Source organism: Excalfactoria chinensis, chromosome 1 (assembly GCF_039878825.1).
Source record: "Excalfactoria chinensis isolate bCotChi1 chromosome 1, bCotChi1.hap2, whole genome shotgun sequence".
NCBI classification, from domain to species: domain Eukaryota; kingdom Metazoa; phylum Chordata; class Aves; order Galliformes; family Phasianidae; genus Excalfactoria; species Excalfactoria chinensis.
In genome coordinates this window covers 73,984,425-73,999,040 of record NC_092825.1, presented here as the reverse complement: position 1 = coordinate 73,999,040, position 14,616 = coordinate 73,984,425, and the positions used below count along the sequence as shown (strand labels likewise).

At 48.4% G+C, this 14,616-nt stretch overlaps 2 protein-coding genes and 1 long non-coding RNA gene across 4 annotated transcripts in view; 2 read left to right on the top strand and 1 right to left on the bottom strand.

Annotated features, from left to right (window-relative positions):
- Nucleotides 1–7,195, top strand: part of NCAPD2 (non-SMC condensin I complex subunit D2) — a 26,206-nt gene extending 19,011 nt beyond the window's left edge. The window contains exons 22-31 of one of the 2 annotated variants that reach the window (XM_072326752.1): nucleotides 358–469; nucleotides 781–904; nucleotides 1,090–1,245; nucleotides 1,466–1,643; nucleotides 2,606–2,700; nucleotides 4,391–4,471; nucleotides 5,763–5,949; nucleotides 6,177–6,303; nucleotides 6,423–6,587; nucleotides 6,977–7,195. In XM_072326752.1, coding sequence (XP_072182853.1) covers nucleotides 358–469; nucleotides 781–904; nucleotides 1,090–1,245; nucleotides 1,466–1,643; nucleotides 2,606–2,700; nucleotides 4,391–4,471; nucleotides 5,763–5,949; nucleotides 6,177–6,303; nucleotides 6,423–6,587; nucleotides 6,977–7,059 — 1,308 coding nt within the window. In that variant the 3' untranslated portion in view covers nucleotides 7,060–7,195. Of the gene's footprint in view, nucleotides 1–357; nucleotides 470–780; nucleotides 905–1,089; nucleotides 1,246–1,465; nucleotides 1,644–2,605; nucleotides 2,701–4,390; nucleotides 4,472–5,762; nucleotides 5,950–6,176; nucleotides 6,304–6,419; nucleotides 6,588–6,976 lie in introns of both variants that reach the window. The other variant, XM_072326751.1, reaches the window with a different exon arrangement.
- Nucleotides 3,230–14,616, bottom strand: LOC140247273 (uncharacterized). The gene is made up of 6 exons (XR_011902627.1): nucleotides 14,436–14,616; nucleotides 13,020–13,115; nucleotides 10,463–10,581; nucleotides 8,197–8,366; nucleotides 7,522–7,598; nucleotides 3,230–4,402 (listed from the first exon to the last, which is right to left on the bottom strand). It is a non-coding gene; the product is annotated as an uncharacterized lncRNA (long non-coding RNA).
- LOC140247272 (C-type natriuretic peptide 2-like) lies at nucleotides 11,686–13,762 on the top strand. The gene is made up of 3 exons (XM_072326755.1): nucleotides 11,686–11,891; nucleotides 13,207–13,495; nucleotides 13,638–13,762. Exons 1-2 carry the CDS (start codon nucleotides 11,793–11,795, stop codon nucleotides 13,477–13,479), a joined length of 372 nt encoding a protein of 123 aa, XP_072182856.1. The 5' UTR covers nucleotides 11,686–11,792; the 3' UTR covers nucleotides 13,480–13,495; nucleotides 13,638–13,762.

Here is a 14,616-nt window from a genome sequence, read left to right as displayed (position 1 = left end):
AATTCAAAGGCTGCTTTGATTTTCTTTGCTTTTGGGACCTGCGTATCCCTTGAGTTGTGTTTGATTTGGGCACTGATGTTCGGTATCTTATTTCTGTCTGAGTTTGGTAGCTTCAGTAACTTAGACTTCCTTTGGTGCACTGTGGCACGTGGGCTAGCAAATACTGGATTACCTTTCACAGCTTCATTTAATTCTTACAGAAAAGCAAGTTACAGAATTCTGTCAGTCTTTTCTTCCAGGCTCTTGTCATGCTGCTGGGGATATGCATTGTTCCTCTCGCCTGAGAGAGAAGTACTTTGTGAAGGAAAGGATTATCATTGCCCATCATCTCTTTTTACAACCATTTTTTCTACGCAGAGCACAGGAAATGATACCACTATGGAGGAGGAGCTGGGTCTCGTTGGAGCATCTGCTGATGACACTGAGGCTGAGCTCATCCGCAGTATTTGTGAGATAGAACTTCTAGATGGTAAGTATGATTCCACTGAAGAGCAGCACAGGTTCCATCTGCTGCATGTGAAAGAATGGGAGGTGTGGGTAATGCATTTAGAGGGAGGGAGGCTGTTTCCTTCATAAACAAACACTGTCATTTTTCTTTAGCGTCAGTTTCATTATAGGTTCATTCATTGTTCTGCTTCTCTGAGGGTAGTTTTTCAGTAGCAAAAGTGAGTTATCCAGCTCGTGGAGTCTGCAGGAGTTCTGTTATAAACTCAGTGATCTTTCTTGGAATGCTCCTTGAACAGCACTCACATATCTGCTGCTTTCATCCCCACTATCTAGAGAAGCACCTGTTTTCTGCCTTTGTTCCACTGGTGCTCAAGATCTGCAACAACCCTGGGCTCTACAGTGATCCAGCACTCAGAGCTGCTGCAGCCCTGGCTCTTGGCAAAGTCTGCATGATCAGGTAAGCCTGATGTTCTCTTAGCAGCTTCACTGGCACATAAGTACAATAAATGTTGCAATTCCTTTGCAGGGAAGAGGGGGAATTAAAAAAAGGTCAAAAGAGCATACATTTATTGTCTCACTAGTATCAGAGACTGGATTTCGGTTACTGATTTTGGCCTTCTTTTTGGTACCCTGTCCTGCCAGCTCAGAGTTCTGTGACTCCCACTTGCGCCTGCTCTTCACTATGATGGAGAAGTCGCCTCTGCCTGTTGTGAGATCCAACCTCATTATTGCAGCAGGAGATCTGGCCATTCGTTTCCCCAATCAGGTGGAGCCATGGACACCACATCTGTATGCCAGGTAGTGCTGTGCCTATTGCTAGTAGAGGACAAGTGATGAGAGCTTGATGGGGAGGGTGGCACCGGGCTTCCAGAAGGTGAGCCTGTTGGAGGAAACCAAATTTTAAGGCATCATTGGAGGGAGACAGCAGAACTGGCTTGTGGAGTAAGTAGGCCGTCATGGGTACTGGTAACTTAGAGATGTTCAGCTGCCTTCTGTATTAACTATTTGCTTCTGCCAGGTTGCGGGATCCCTGCCAAAGTGTGAGGCAGACAGCTGGTGTGGTGATGACTCACCTCATCCTCAAAGACATGGTAAAGGTGAAAGGCCAAGTGAGTGAGATGGCAGCTCTGCTTATAGACCCAGAGGAAGCAATCATGGGAGTGGCTCAGAACTTTTTCAACGAACTCTCCCACAAGGCAAGTGGATGCTGAGGATTCTTAGTTCATAAGAAAGGCAAGGGGCTGGTAAGGGTTGGGTCAATTACACAAGAATTTGGAGTCCTGGAGAAGGTGTGTTATTGTAGGGGATCTATCTGCTGTTCCTCTGTGTTGCCTAAATGAGGGTAGAAAAAGGGAATTTTGCAAAATGAGTTTTGATGTCAAATTTGAGCTCATCCATTCACATCAGAAGGCAGGCTCCAAACCAGCTCTTTGTCTACCTGCTTATTAGTGCACACCTAGTATGGGCTTGGGAACAGGCCTTGTAAGAGTTCCCTGACTTCAGGCTCAGGCAGTGCATCATCTGAGACTTTTCAAGGTTATTCCTGGCTATGTGATATTGAGATACTTAAATTGGAGCAGTTGCTGTTCAGGCAGGTAGGAGCCATAGCAGTATTACCAGTCTTGCTGTTTATTCATCATTGAGGCTGATGAAGGCTCTTCAGAGTTTGAGGTTTAGTGCCTAAGAGGTGGCAGTGATGCTGGAGCTTTACCCCCCTCTTGGCTTGCTCTGTTAAAAGGTAAGCCCTACTGTGCTGGTTTTCTATCTCTGCACTGTCTGTAACTAAATTGCCTATAAGCACTTGGAAAAGGAATTTGGGTTGGGTCTTTTCTAGCAAGGTGAGAGGCAGTTCCTTGAATTGAATTGTTCTGTATGCTTCCTTCCAGAATGTTTTTGTGCTGGGAGGTGACAGGGTTATAAAGAAACTGCATCCAAGGCTGTCAAAGAGGGTTGTAGTTGTTGTCAGCTCCTTAGCTTTAGTCAGGTAGCTCCAGATAAGATTGGCTGGCTGTGTACAGCTTGTTTCAAGAAGCTGATGCTTTCAGTTAGTAGCTTTGTGCAGGGAAAAAAGGTAACTTGAAGTGAACAGCTTATTTGTCTTGGCTCAAGCTGTCATTCATAATTCTGTATCTCCTGTATAACCTTGTGTCCCACGCAGGATAACGCCATCTATAACCTGCTTCCAGACATAATCAGTCGGCTCTCAGATCCTGCCTGCGGCATAGATGAAGAATCATTCCACACTATTATGAGGTACATAAAATCTGAAATGAGGGTTAATGAAGTCTGTTCTGTCTAGGGCTACACTTGAGCTAAGGGGTGCCAAATCTACAGAACAAACTACCATGGCATACGTAATGCTTTTTCTCTCGCTAAACTCAATCTGACTTCCACACTCTACATCCCAGGGGGAACCAATCTAAAGCCACCTGATTGAGTGTGAAGGAAAGGCTCCATAAAGAGTTTTCACTAGCTCATTCAAAACGACTTTCCCTCTAGAGATCTAAAAACGGTTCAGTTTATGCATGGGAGCCCAGCCAACTATAGGAGGAGTGAACAGGTTTTAAAAGATCTGCCTTCCTTGTTATTTTGATTAACCTACTGGGTTTTTTGTAAGCAGTTTTAATAATGTTTAATAAAGCTTTAGATAAAGTAACAGATTAGAGTGTTGGTTGTTGGGGTGGGGTGTTTTTTTTTGCTTTTACTTTTTTCTTAGACATCCTTACTCTCCAAAGTACTTCCTGATGGCTTCAGTTGCTCGAAGGCAGCATAAGGAATCTTTGATTTCCATTCTTTATTTCCTTTGTAAGACTGAACGATGAGTGTTTAGAAATGATTTAACCCCTGCTGTAAAGGGATGGCTAAAGTTAGCAAGAAATTCATTCCACTTGTTATTTTAACAGACACTTTCTTTCTGCTTTCTGTATAGAAAACATTGATAGTGCTGGTGAGACCTGGGCTGGAATGTCACTGTTTGCATTGGTTAAGTTAAGGAAAGATGCATTTGAAACTGAAGTAGGGTGTCAGTTCCATAGCATAAAGAAAAGAAGCTTGATTTGGTGGTTGTAGGCATGACAAAGACTGAACATGTACTTGTAGCAGCTACATGAAAGCCAGCAGCAACTTGACTGGGAATAAGTTAACAGAAATGTTCGTAGAAGAAAAATGGGGGCTATGTGCTGCTGCTTTTAATACAGAGAATTCATTTATTCAGTAGCTTCTATGAGGATGTCATGCACAACATAGTATTTAACTGTCTTAAAGTCGATGTTGTCTTATTCCTCAGAAAGCTGAGAAAAATGTAGGATCAAGTTGATATTCCAGTTCTGTTCAGCTTTGTTCCCACGTTACTGTAATAAAATAACATTCACTTTTGTGTTGATGAAAATTTATAGCGATGTACCTTCAGCAAAATAATAATTTTTGAGAAAGTGTGCATACCATCCTACCCCCAGCACAGCCTGCCTTGTGAGACATACTGGTGTGTAGCTCTGCAATACAGCTCTGAAATTGGGAGATCGTCTGGAGGCGTTGCTGCTCTTAAAATTGGATGGAAGGAGCTGAGCAGGAATAGGCACTGCAGCCTTTTCAGCAACCCTCCTACCTCACACAGACAAGCAGTTCTCATTCCAGACCCACAAGAGTCCTTGCTTTAGCTATATTGCTAGCTGTATTTCATCTGAGGCAGGTGCTTCTTGACAAATATGCAGTTATAATTATTGAAGCAGCTGTCCTCCAACAGGGATTGCAAATACTACTTAAAACACATTATATGCTTATAACTTCTCCTGAACAGTCTGAGGGATGCAGAGCTCTCTAGTCTTCACAATTGGAGAACCACCTGGCTGATCACTGGGCAGGAGATCTTCAGGCAAGCAGTGGTGAAGGCAGAAATAGGATTTCCTCTCCGGGCTTTCAGCTTCACTATGTTTTTCCTTTGCAGACATCTCTTCTCCTATATTACAAAAGACAAACAGACTGAGAGCTTGGTGGAGAAACTCTGTCAGCGATTCCGGACTGCCAGGTGAGTTTAAATCCTAAATTTCTTCCTATCTTTCTCCTAAAATGCCTGGAAAAAAAAAAAAAAAACAACTATCCTTCTGGTCTTATTACACTACAATCTAGTGGGTGACAACTCTGCCCGTGGCAAAGAATAGGAACTGAATGGTCATTAAGTTCCCTTCCAACTCAGGACAATCTATGACTCTTTGGGTCCTCTTCTCATCTTTCTTAAGGGTAAAGGTTTTGTGAGAACTTAGATCTGCATTACTTACAGGTAGGCAGGGAGACACAACCCCAGGGTGGCTTTTATTCACTTCTGTGGTCCTTCCTGCAAAGCATGACTTGTTTATGGTGCTGACTAAAGAGTGTAACAGTCCAGAGCCCATCCCATGCATCTGGGATATCTTTTTGCCTTCTGGAAACTTCTTTTTTCTGGTTGCTGCTTCTTTCCCTGTGCTTCCCTGTCAAATATTTCCTTTGTTATCTTTATCTCCTACTGGATTTGGTGCACCCAACATTCCTCCATTCCTACCTTGTTCCATCTCCACAGTTGTGACTTTGCCCTTGAGGTTTAAAGCTGTGTCTGCTTATCTTGGCTGTTTGTACACAGTGCCTGGGCATGTGACCAACTCAGCTGCCTCGGGGAGTTGCATATTCCTGAGAAATGTTTGGATTTTGTTTCCTGAGCTAAAGTAGAAAGTGGCCCCTCTCTCAGTTTCACCCTAGGAACAGTGGTGAGGTCTTCAGAGCACACTTGTAAAGATCTTTTTGGCTGCAACACATGTAGCTTTTGCTATGCTGTGCAAATGTCACCACTGCTCCACAAAGAGGATCGGTTTAGTGCACGCTAGAGGTAATGCTAGAGCAAGGCTCTTATTCAAGGCTAATACAGGAGCTTATCGGGAAAGATTATGCAGCCACAATCCTTAGGATTTCTGGAGTTCTAATCAGCAGCGTGCCAAGTATAACTGAGATGTTTCTACATTTAACACCTGGATGCTGCAGCTTTTTTTCTCTGCCTGACTGTGTTTGAACAGCAGAGTGTATATGTCAGCCCTCTGTTTTGTACGCGTATGTAAGAGGGACTTTGACCTACTGTTTTTACTCCCGTTCTGTCTCAGCGAGCTGTATTTTGGTATATATCGGTATGGTGTGGCACCCTGTAACAGAGCAACATTAAATCTCATGTTCCAGAAGGTGAAAACACCTGTGGGAAATGCTTTATCCCCACGTGCTGTAGATCCAGGTAGGATGTGCTCATCTTTACACACTCCTTTTCATATGAACCTATGGGCATACTTTGTCTTTCCCAGAAATGAACGTCAGTATCGGGATCTGTCCTACTGCCTTTCTCTGCTTCCCGTCTCAGAGCGGGGCCTACACAAGCTGCAGGACAACTTTGACTGCTTTGCAGACAAGCTCCAAGACCCAACTGTCTACAGCTGTTTCCAAGCTGTGCTGGTTCGATTCCGCAGAGCAGTCGGCAAACCTGAGGCTAAAGTAAGGATGGCTGGTGGGAAGCATCCGGGTGGAAAACAAGTGCTTTATAAACGCAGTGATTGGAAAGCTTTGCAGTTGTCCATGTTAAGCAGGCTACTCTTTGGCCTCAATGATTTAATGGAGATCCTGATGGAAATTCTGGAGCAGGAGTTGGCAATGCCACAGGTGTAATGTTTCTCTGTGTCGGTTTTTCTTTTCTTTTTTGCTGCTATTTTCAACTCTACCAGGTTTTGGCTGAAGAGCTGGAGCAGAAGCTGTCCGCCTGCCATAACCAAGGGCTGGATTCAGCAGAGACGTGCCAGGAAGGTGGTAAAACTCCAATGCCGGAGCCAGCCAAGCGAAAAACAGCAGGAGGTATCTCCCATTTGTGGGACCGCAGTCTTCCCCCAACCTTGCAGCCCAGCAGAGACGCCTGGGGAGTTTTCTTCACCCTTACAGACAGAAGGCTGCTACCTTTCCTTTTTTCCTAGCAGGCTGCTGCCGCCAGCCCCTGAGCACAGCCAACAGGGATGATGATGATGATTTTGTCACACCCCGGCCTCAAGCACACCGAAAAAATAAACATGCCCAGAAGTCCCAGCGGCGCAAAAAGACTGTTATCGTCTTCTCCAGTGATGAAGAGAACAGCTCTGAGAATGGTAAGGCATGAGACATGTATGTTTAAAAGTAAAAGCAGAGAGGTAGAGAAGGTCTGGAGATTTGGTGTTTCAAAGGGTGAGAGCTTGGTGGAGAAACTTTGTTAGGGATTCTGGACTGCTGGGTGAGTTAAATCCTAAATTTCTTCCTATCTTTCTCCTAAAATGCATGAAAAAAACTTTATCCTGGTTTTATTACACTTGATCTAGTGGATGTGCCATAGTGCCTATGGCAAAAGGTTGGAACTGGATCATCGTTAAGGTTCCTTCCAACGCAGGACGTTCTGCAGTTCCTCTAGAAGGGGGAGAATGCAGATGGGGATCAAGAGCTGCATACAGATTTCTAGTCAAGGCAGTGGAGTGCTGGTTGTTGACACATTTTACTCTTTTAGAGCTATCGGCAGAATTAAGGGAGGAAGAAACCCCCACCAAAACAACTCCCATCACCAGGTCTTCAACCCGACGGCTGCGCTGAGGGAACCATCTGCTACTGTCTTTAAAAATAAAGCTCGATTTTTTTTGCAGCAGTCATCTCTTGTCTGAATTACCAGATAGTTTCATAGTGCTTTAAATGAAGACAAAATGGAAAGTCATTGCAGCAGGCTGAAAAGATTCCAAACCTGTCTGCTATCTCCATGATGAAAGGCAGTGATTAACACGGCTACTGCTTTACCTGTTTGCCCTGATTTTGCAGATGGAAAACACGCACTGCCCTGATTTAAACAAGCAAATAAAAAACTCTGTTCTCTGGGAAAAAGAAAACAAACAGCCAAAAGTAACCACTGAGTGTGCTCATTTTGCACCGGGGGTAAAACTACACCATTCAGCTTCTCCTGCCACAGGCCCAATAATTTGCCTGGGTTTAGGCCCTTTTCTGTTTGATTGTTTCTGGGGCTCTTGCTCTGCAGAGACAAGCAGGTCATTGAGGGGAAGTTACCTGCACCTTGTCTTGAACAGATCTCAAAGAAAAGGTGAGGAATAGCGGAAGGCAGAAGTTGATGAAGACCGTGCAACCTGAGTAGGAAAGAAAATACAAATCAGTGTGGTTTTTTTTTTCAAGTGCAGAATTACTTTTATCAAAGTCACACGAGATAACTTTGGCTCTTGTTATGCAGGTAACATCGCTCATCTCACTGCACTTTAAGCAACACCAGTGCTCAGATCAGAACTAGCACTTAGACAAGCCATGTGAACACGAAGTGCCTTAAGTGTGAATGTTAATCACACAAACAGCCTTTAACCTCCTGTCTCACAGGCAAATTGGCATTTGTCCCGGAGCTGTAACACAGAATTATTTCCTCTTACCTGGCAGTTGCCTAGAAAACACTTCTCAGGCCGGTGACTTGCTGGATGGGAACCAGAAGGGTCCTGCTGTCAGTAGGTTCCTGCCTATCTTTCCCTATTCTTCCACTGAGTGTCTCACTGTTCCTACAGTTGCTATGGCTATCTACAGTCCAGCAGCAAGGACAGCCTGCTGCTTGGTTTTCTGGTCTGGCTATGTAAGTAAGTATTGACAAAACACTGCAATAGTTTATTTTGATCCCTATATAAAGAAAGTGTTAGAAATTGCATAACTTTGCAGTAGCCTGGGGATATGCTTTTATGCTAATACCTGAATGGACGTAAACACATTAGCAGCTTGTAGAAATGAGCAGACAGAGGAATGGGCTGACAGCTCTGTACATGGGGATGGGGTGCATAGAATAAGTCCCCTTGCAGCCACTACTGTGTCTTAGGGACAGATACCAGTATAACCTGCTCCACACGTAAAATCCAGCACACCTGTAAGAACAGAACAATTGCATGAAATACAAAGATCAGAAAGCTACAGAGCTACTGTCCTACTCTCCTACCCTCCCTTGCATTCAGTAAAGGCTACAAGCAACAGGGGAAGCAGCCACAGTATTAACAGTAAATACTACAGTCATGCATACTGTACATGATTCCTCCACCACCACCCACTCATAGAAACAGCAGCTAAGGACTCCCAAGCTCAGGACACTGCAAGCTTGTACCATAAGTCTAGTGTATGCACGAGAGTGAGGTCATGTGTTGACTATACTGCAGTAAGGGAGACACACCAGCATGGTGGTGAGTGAAATCTGTGTTCCCCAAGGGGGCTCCATTCCATTGCTGGCTCTGTGTTCCTACCCGTGGTCCTCAGTGGAACAACACGAACACTGGCCATTCCTTGGAGCCTGCAGCGGCTACCAGCCCTTTGCATTGCCAAGGGTTATCTGCAGAATACTTCATCCCATTCCTAGTCCTCCCACTCTCTGTCCAGCTCCTTTCCTTTTGCTTGCAAAAGCCTGACTGCAATTCAGCAGGAAACTATTTTTCTAATGGTCTTGCAAGCTCTAGAATCGGTGTCCCAGCATCAGAGGGAGAAGGGCTTTTACAGAGGCAGCTTGTTAGCACCAGAGAGGAAAGGACAATAACCTATTTCAGGCTGCAAAAAACTGGGACAATCAGGGACTCATTGCCTGCCAGAGCCTTTTTACTTCTCAGCCGTTGCCAGGACATGATAGAATGACTATTCAGTTCTACTGCACTCTCAGCAAGGATCAGGAATGCAAAGCAGCTGTGACTTCCTTGCACCTGAGTTAGGCTGTGCCTGCAAATATACCCAGGCTTTGCAGGACTTGCAAATTTGCAATACGATTGTCCAAATGTTCTACAGCTTCCTAAGTTTCTTGCATGGTATAGAACCAATGGGGAGTCCCATCCCTGCAGAGCTCAGTGTGCATGCAGCTGGGCTACAGTTTGGAGCAGCTGCAAACATTGCGGGCATTTTTGCAACATAGGAGCTACGTTTTGTATCAGAAACAAAGCATTCTTGTTTGGTTTTATTAGTAGTAGTGTTTTTATTTAGTTCTTACCTTTGACTCAGGAAGGGGTTGACTGAACTGTTGCATTCAATGTGAATTGAATCTGCCTGTGGCTGTCTTACTAGCAGCGTGAAAGCTCTAGCAGACTGACTCAGCTGCTTTGAGATGGTAGGATATGAATGGGAAGTACAGAACCAATATCCTCAGAGATTGAAATGTGGGATGAATACGTGTGCGCTTCCCAGTTCTTCCCTCCCCTTTTTCCCACCCCTCTGAAACTTTCACATCTCCTCCTCAGTGCAAAGCTCTGGTACATGGAGGGGCCATGCGTGTGTATCATGCACACCAGTACTCTGAATACCCACATAAGCAGCACATCCTGATTCTCTACCAGTCACCTATGGTTTAAAAGGTTGGTGTGGAAATTCCCTCTGTAATCAACCCTGGTGAGGCCGCACCTTGACTACTGTGCTGTTTTGGGCCCCTCACTGCAAGAAAGATGTTGAGGCCCTGGAATGTGTCCAGAGAAGGGTAGTGAAGCTAGGGGTCTGGAGAACAAGTCTTATGGGGAGTGGCTGAGGGAGCTGGGATTGTTTAGTCTGGAGAAGAGGAGGCTCTCTACAACTACCTGAAGGGAGGCTGTGGTCATGTGGAGGTTGGCCTCTTCTCCCATGTAACCAGTAATAGGACTGGAGGGAATGGCCTCGAGTTGCATTAGGGGAATTTCAGGTTGGACGTCAGGAAATGCTTCTTCTCCAAGGGAGTGGTCAGGTGCTGGAATGGGCTGCCCAGTGGGGTAGTGGAGTCACCATCTGTGTAAATGTTCAAGGCATGTTTAGATGTTGTACTGAAGGCCATGCTTTAGTGGGAAATACTGAGAGATGGACAGTTGGATTGGATGATCTTAGAGGTCTTTTCAACTTTGGTGATTCTATGATACTATGAAAATCTTGTTCCCCATGAAATGACTCCCCATTATCCAGGGGCCTGGGTAGCACCATCCATAGATCACAGGTATCAAGGGGTACATACTCGGATGTGCCTCCACACCTTGTCCTACCAGGGCAAAATCTCTCCTGCTTCCAACTTCAGTGCTCCAAATGCAAACTGTAACACTCAGCTTTCACAGGGTTGGTGTAAAATGGTTTGTTGTACTTCGTCCAGTTGGGCTGAGAAGAAAGAGAAACACAGGTCTGCATCAAGTGAAAAATGCCTGTGAAGGACAACAAGTAAGACAGGGCAAGTATCTCAACTGTGACTTTTGTTATTGCTGCAAAAGATCTGTTTTCCTCTTTAAAACCAAACCAAACCAAAACAAAAGGATAAATAGTAGACTGGAACATTGTCAACTTTCATCTCAATTGCAATATGCAAGGATACTGAAGAAAATTAAGGCATTATTACACTTCCCCTGCACACCCCACTGCTCCTGAAATGGGGTACAGTCTCCCCTTTCTCTCCCTCAGCAAACTTTCCTGATTAGTTTCTGTCTTCACACCCAGACTGACTTGTGCACTCTGGTTTCAAACAATGACCTCATTGCATTGTTCAGCTGGTGAGAAACTACAGTAAAATGGGAGAGGTAAACAAATGGGGGGAGCTAATAGCCTGAAGATTTAGGAGGCAGGAGTCAGCTCCTCGCCATCCTACTCCCATTGTGCACCTGAGCTTGAGAAAGTACAAGTTCATCCTCAAAGACTGCTTTTCTGTGCTGGTTCCTATTGGGTCAGGACAACCAGTGTGCAAGCTGTGTGCCCATGTGTGCTTAGATCCATGCTCCTATCACTGCCACAGATCCCAGAGTTAAGATAAAAATCCGTGCATCCAATGCAGCAGGAGCTCCGTGTCCCCTGGCCAACCAGCTCATCAACACATAGATGCTAAAAAACAGAGCCTATACTGCCACAACACCACAGCTCACTGCAGCCAGCAGTGACACAATCACCAGCTGAGCTGCAGCTCAAGCTCACAGTGGTTAAAGCAGTAACATTAACAGCACCCTGCCTACAAGAATGTCAGTGTCACTGCATACCACAGCCTCTGATACCCTGTTTCTGGATGCATCTTGAAGTCTCACTCTGATCCAGATAGATACCTCCAGGCCCCAACCAGCAGCAGCTTGGCCTACATTTGTCTTCCCAGACACTCAGCAAACACTTTTGTGTCTTTTTCTTTAGAGGAAGGGGTCTCACTGAGCTCACCCTGAAATATATCACCACGGACAAAAGGGCTGAAAGGTTAAGGATCTCCAGGGGGCTGTGCAGCAGAGCTGGGGGGCAGGCGCCTGCTACAACCAACACTATAAAAGCAAAGAGGGGACGGGGCTCTCAGAGGCTACAGATCTTGCCTCACCTCCCATAAAACCCCAAATAAAGAGAAGATGCTGGGGCTCCCAGCGTGGCCCTGCTCGCTTTTCCTCCTCTTAGCTCTGCTCTCTGCCAGCGTACAAGCGATGTCCTCATCAGGACAAAGGTTCCAGGTAGGAGGGACTGGGATGGAGCTGCGGGAGGCTTTGGGAGTGGCAGGGGCAGTTTGGGGAGGTCGTGTTTGAGCATGGCGTGAGTGGTGACCCAACATCCCAGCTCCCAAGGGCTGCTCCCTCCCCTTCAGTCCAACAGCCTCAGCTCTAGGCTGACTGTCTTTACATGCCAGCTCCTTGGAGAGTGCTAGCATTTCAAGGTAGGGGGCAGGAAAAGCCTTCTAGTGAGCGCTCCTGGCTGTGGGTCTCTTCAGTGCATGCAGAGGCTTCTGGCTGCAAGAAGAGTCTTATCTTACTCAGCCCTGTGGCAATAGCCACCTATAGTCCTGTCCCCTACAGGGAGAACGGCTTCTTTGTTTTGTTAAATCTTTGTTACATGTTTTAACTTCATCAGTTGCAGAAACAATATTTATGGCTCTTAAATCAACCTAGCTTCTTTGTCCCCAAGCCCTAAACCAAGCCCCAGCACCCTGCCTTCATATCAGCTACTCTGTCCAAGAAGAAAGCTGCAAGGAAGGAGCCAGGATGTGAACTAGAAACGCAGGACTGATTCTGCTATGACTCATCATGGAAACACTTTCACTCTTCACTGAAGATGCCTGTGTCTGCTTCCATTAACTTGCTGCTGGAGAAGATGGAGCTAAATTGCACATAGGCATCTGCAGCAGTAGGTCGGCAAGCATCCGCATGATGCACAGGCGTGGAGTAGCCACCACAGGCCGCTGCCATGGGCAGCACAGTGTGCCCCCAGGGTACCTCCTGACCCATCTCTCTGCCGCTGGAGGATGCTGGCGGTGATGGAGGCATGTAATTAAATTAGAGCATGCCTGCCTGCACACTAAGTATGGAGACTTCCCAGCAGATGAAGAGCCCGCCTTCCTTAGGCCCATTCTGGTAGCTGACTGCTTTATGGTAACAGTTCCTCTGTGACACTACCCTCCAGAAAAAAAGGAACACGACAAAACACTCTGAGCACACAGCAGCACTCAGCTTCACCAAAAGGACTAAGGGCTGATGACTGTTATTTTCCAGGTACGGAGAGAACTATTTGATAGCAGCAGGGCAAGGAACAGAGACAACAGTGCCCACAGCATTCCTTCCTGTTCTTTGGGCAGCAAAATCACCTACGGCAGAATAGCTGCGGGCCATCGGTGTCCTTGGTCTGGATGCAAGGTCACAGGCAGAGGGCTTTCTGCACAGGCACCATTTTATGTCCTGCCCGATCTGAGGGAAGAAGAGTGGGACAGTGGGTTGGGATATAGGAGCACGGACATTACACCCTCACCCATCTCCTCCATTTATCCCTCTCTCCCAGGTGCTCCTTTCCCGCCTGCTGCCCTCGGATTCCGAATCCCTGCCGGCTGAGGAGGACACGAAGGAGGGGTCCAGCTCTGAGCCGCAGCTGCTCTCCCCCCCACAGCCGCCGCTCCTGTCTAGGGCCCGAGCTGCACACCCCCTGCTCTGGCGCAAGGCCCTTGCCAGTCGCAAGCGAGCTCTCTCTGGAGACTGGGCCTGGAAGGCCGCGCCCCGGGGCTGCTTCGGGCTGAAAATGGACCGCATCGGGGCCTTCAGCGGGTTGGGCTGTTAGCCTGGAGAGGCTGGAGGTGAGGGGGCCGGCAGCAAGGGGCCAGCAAAGCGGGCAGGCATCAGGGGACTGACTGCGGGGAGCGCCCGGAGCGAGGGCGGCAGGAGGCCGGCCCGGGGGTGGCACGCCGCGCGTGGCTCACCGGCCTCGCTTGTTCGCAGGCAGAGACCGGGCGTGTGGAGAGCCCGCCCGGGACAAGACCCAGCTCGGAACGGGACGGGCAGCAGGCAGCAGGCGCAGCCCCGAGGGCAGGGCGAGGAGCTGCGGCGCGCTGAGAACTCGCGAATTAAACTGAGCTGTGTGAAGCCTCGTGAATTAAACTGAGCTGTGTGAAGCCTCGTGTCACTGAAACAGAGCTCGCGGCACTGAAGGGCTGCCGGGGAGCGCGACCCTCACCGCGCCTCTCCCAGCCCGCGTCCGCCGGGAGATGGCGGCAAAGTCCGCGGCACGGCGCGGCCCCCACGCGCGGGGCCATTTTGGGTGCCGCCGCCATTCCGGGTGGGCCGGGCGGCACGCGCGTCCGCGGCCTGGGCCCGAGCCCGGCGCTGAGGGGGGAGGATGGGCGGTGGATACATCGATCGCGGCCCCGGGGCCGCAGCGTCGTCTCGTTCCGCCACACTCTGCCCCTCGGCCGCTGCCGTGTTTGCCGAGCAAACAGAGGGCCTCCGCTCGCCCTGCCAGCCCTGACCCCGCGACGTGCGGGGGGCTCCTCCGGCCCCGGGATGGCAGCCCCCGGCCGCCCGACGAGCCGCACCGCCACCTCCCCTGGCCTTTAAGAAAAGGTCGTAACCTCAAGCCGGGGCTAAACTTAGCCGCTGCCCCTCGGCGCACCGGGAATAGCAGCTATACGAGGAGCGTTGGGTTACGGGAGCTGCGTGACCCCAAGCTCGGGGGACCCCTCCCCCCGGTATCCTCCGTCCACACCCTCGCAGCTGGGGCCCACCTCACCCCTCCCGCACCTTCCTCCTGCCGGGCATCCGGCTTCGGGCAACCCGCTCCATCCCACGGGATGGAGGCTTTCAACCCAGCACGGCTCCATCCCACGGCCCCTCGGTTTGGGCCGCACGAGCCCCGCCGCCCAGCGAGCGGCCCAGCCGCAGCACGTAGGGACCGCTTCTTCCCCACACAGCGGGCCCGGCC

Excerpts from the sequence above, each read along its gene's own strand:
- LOC140247272 (XM_072326755.1), top strand. The coding sequence starts at position 11,793 with ATGCTGGGGCTCCCAGCGTGGCCCTGCTCGCTTTTCCTCCTCTTAGCT. Across the intron at positions 11,892-13,206 it reads CATCAGGACAAAGGTTCCAG|GTGCTCCTTTCCCGCCTGCT; the intron begins GTAGGAGGGACT and ends CCTCTCTCCCAG.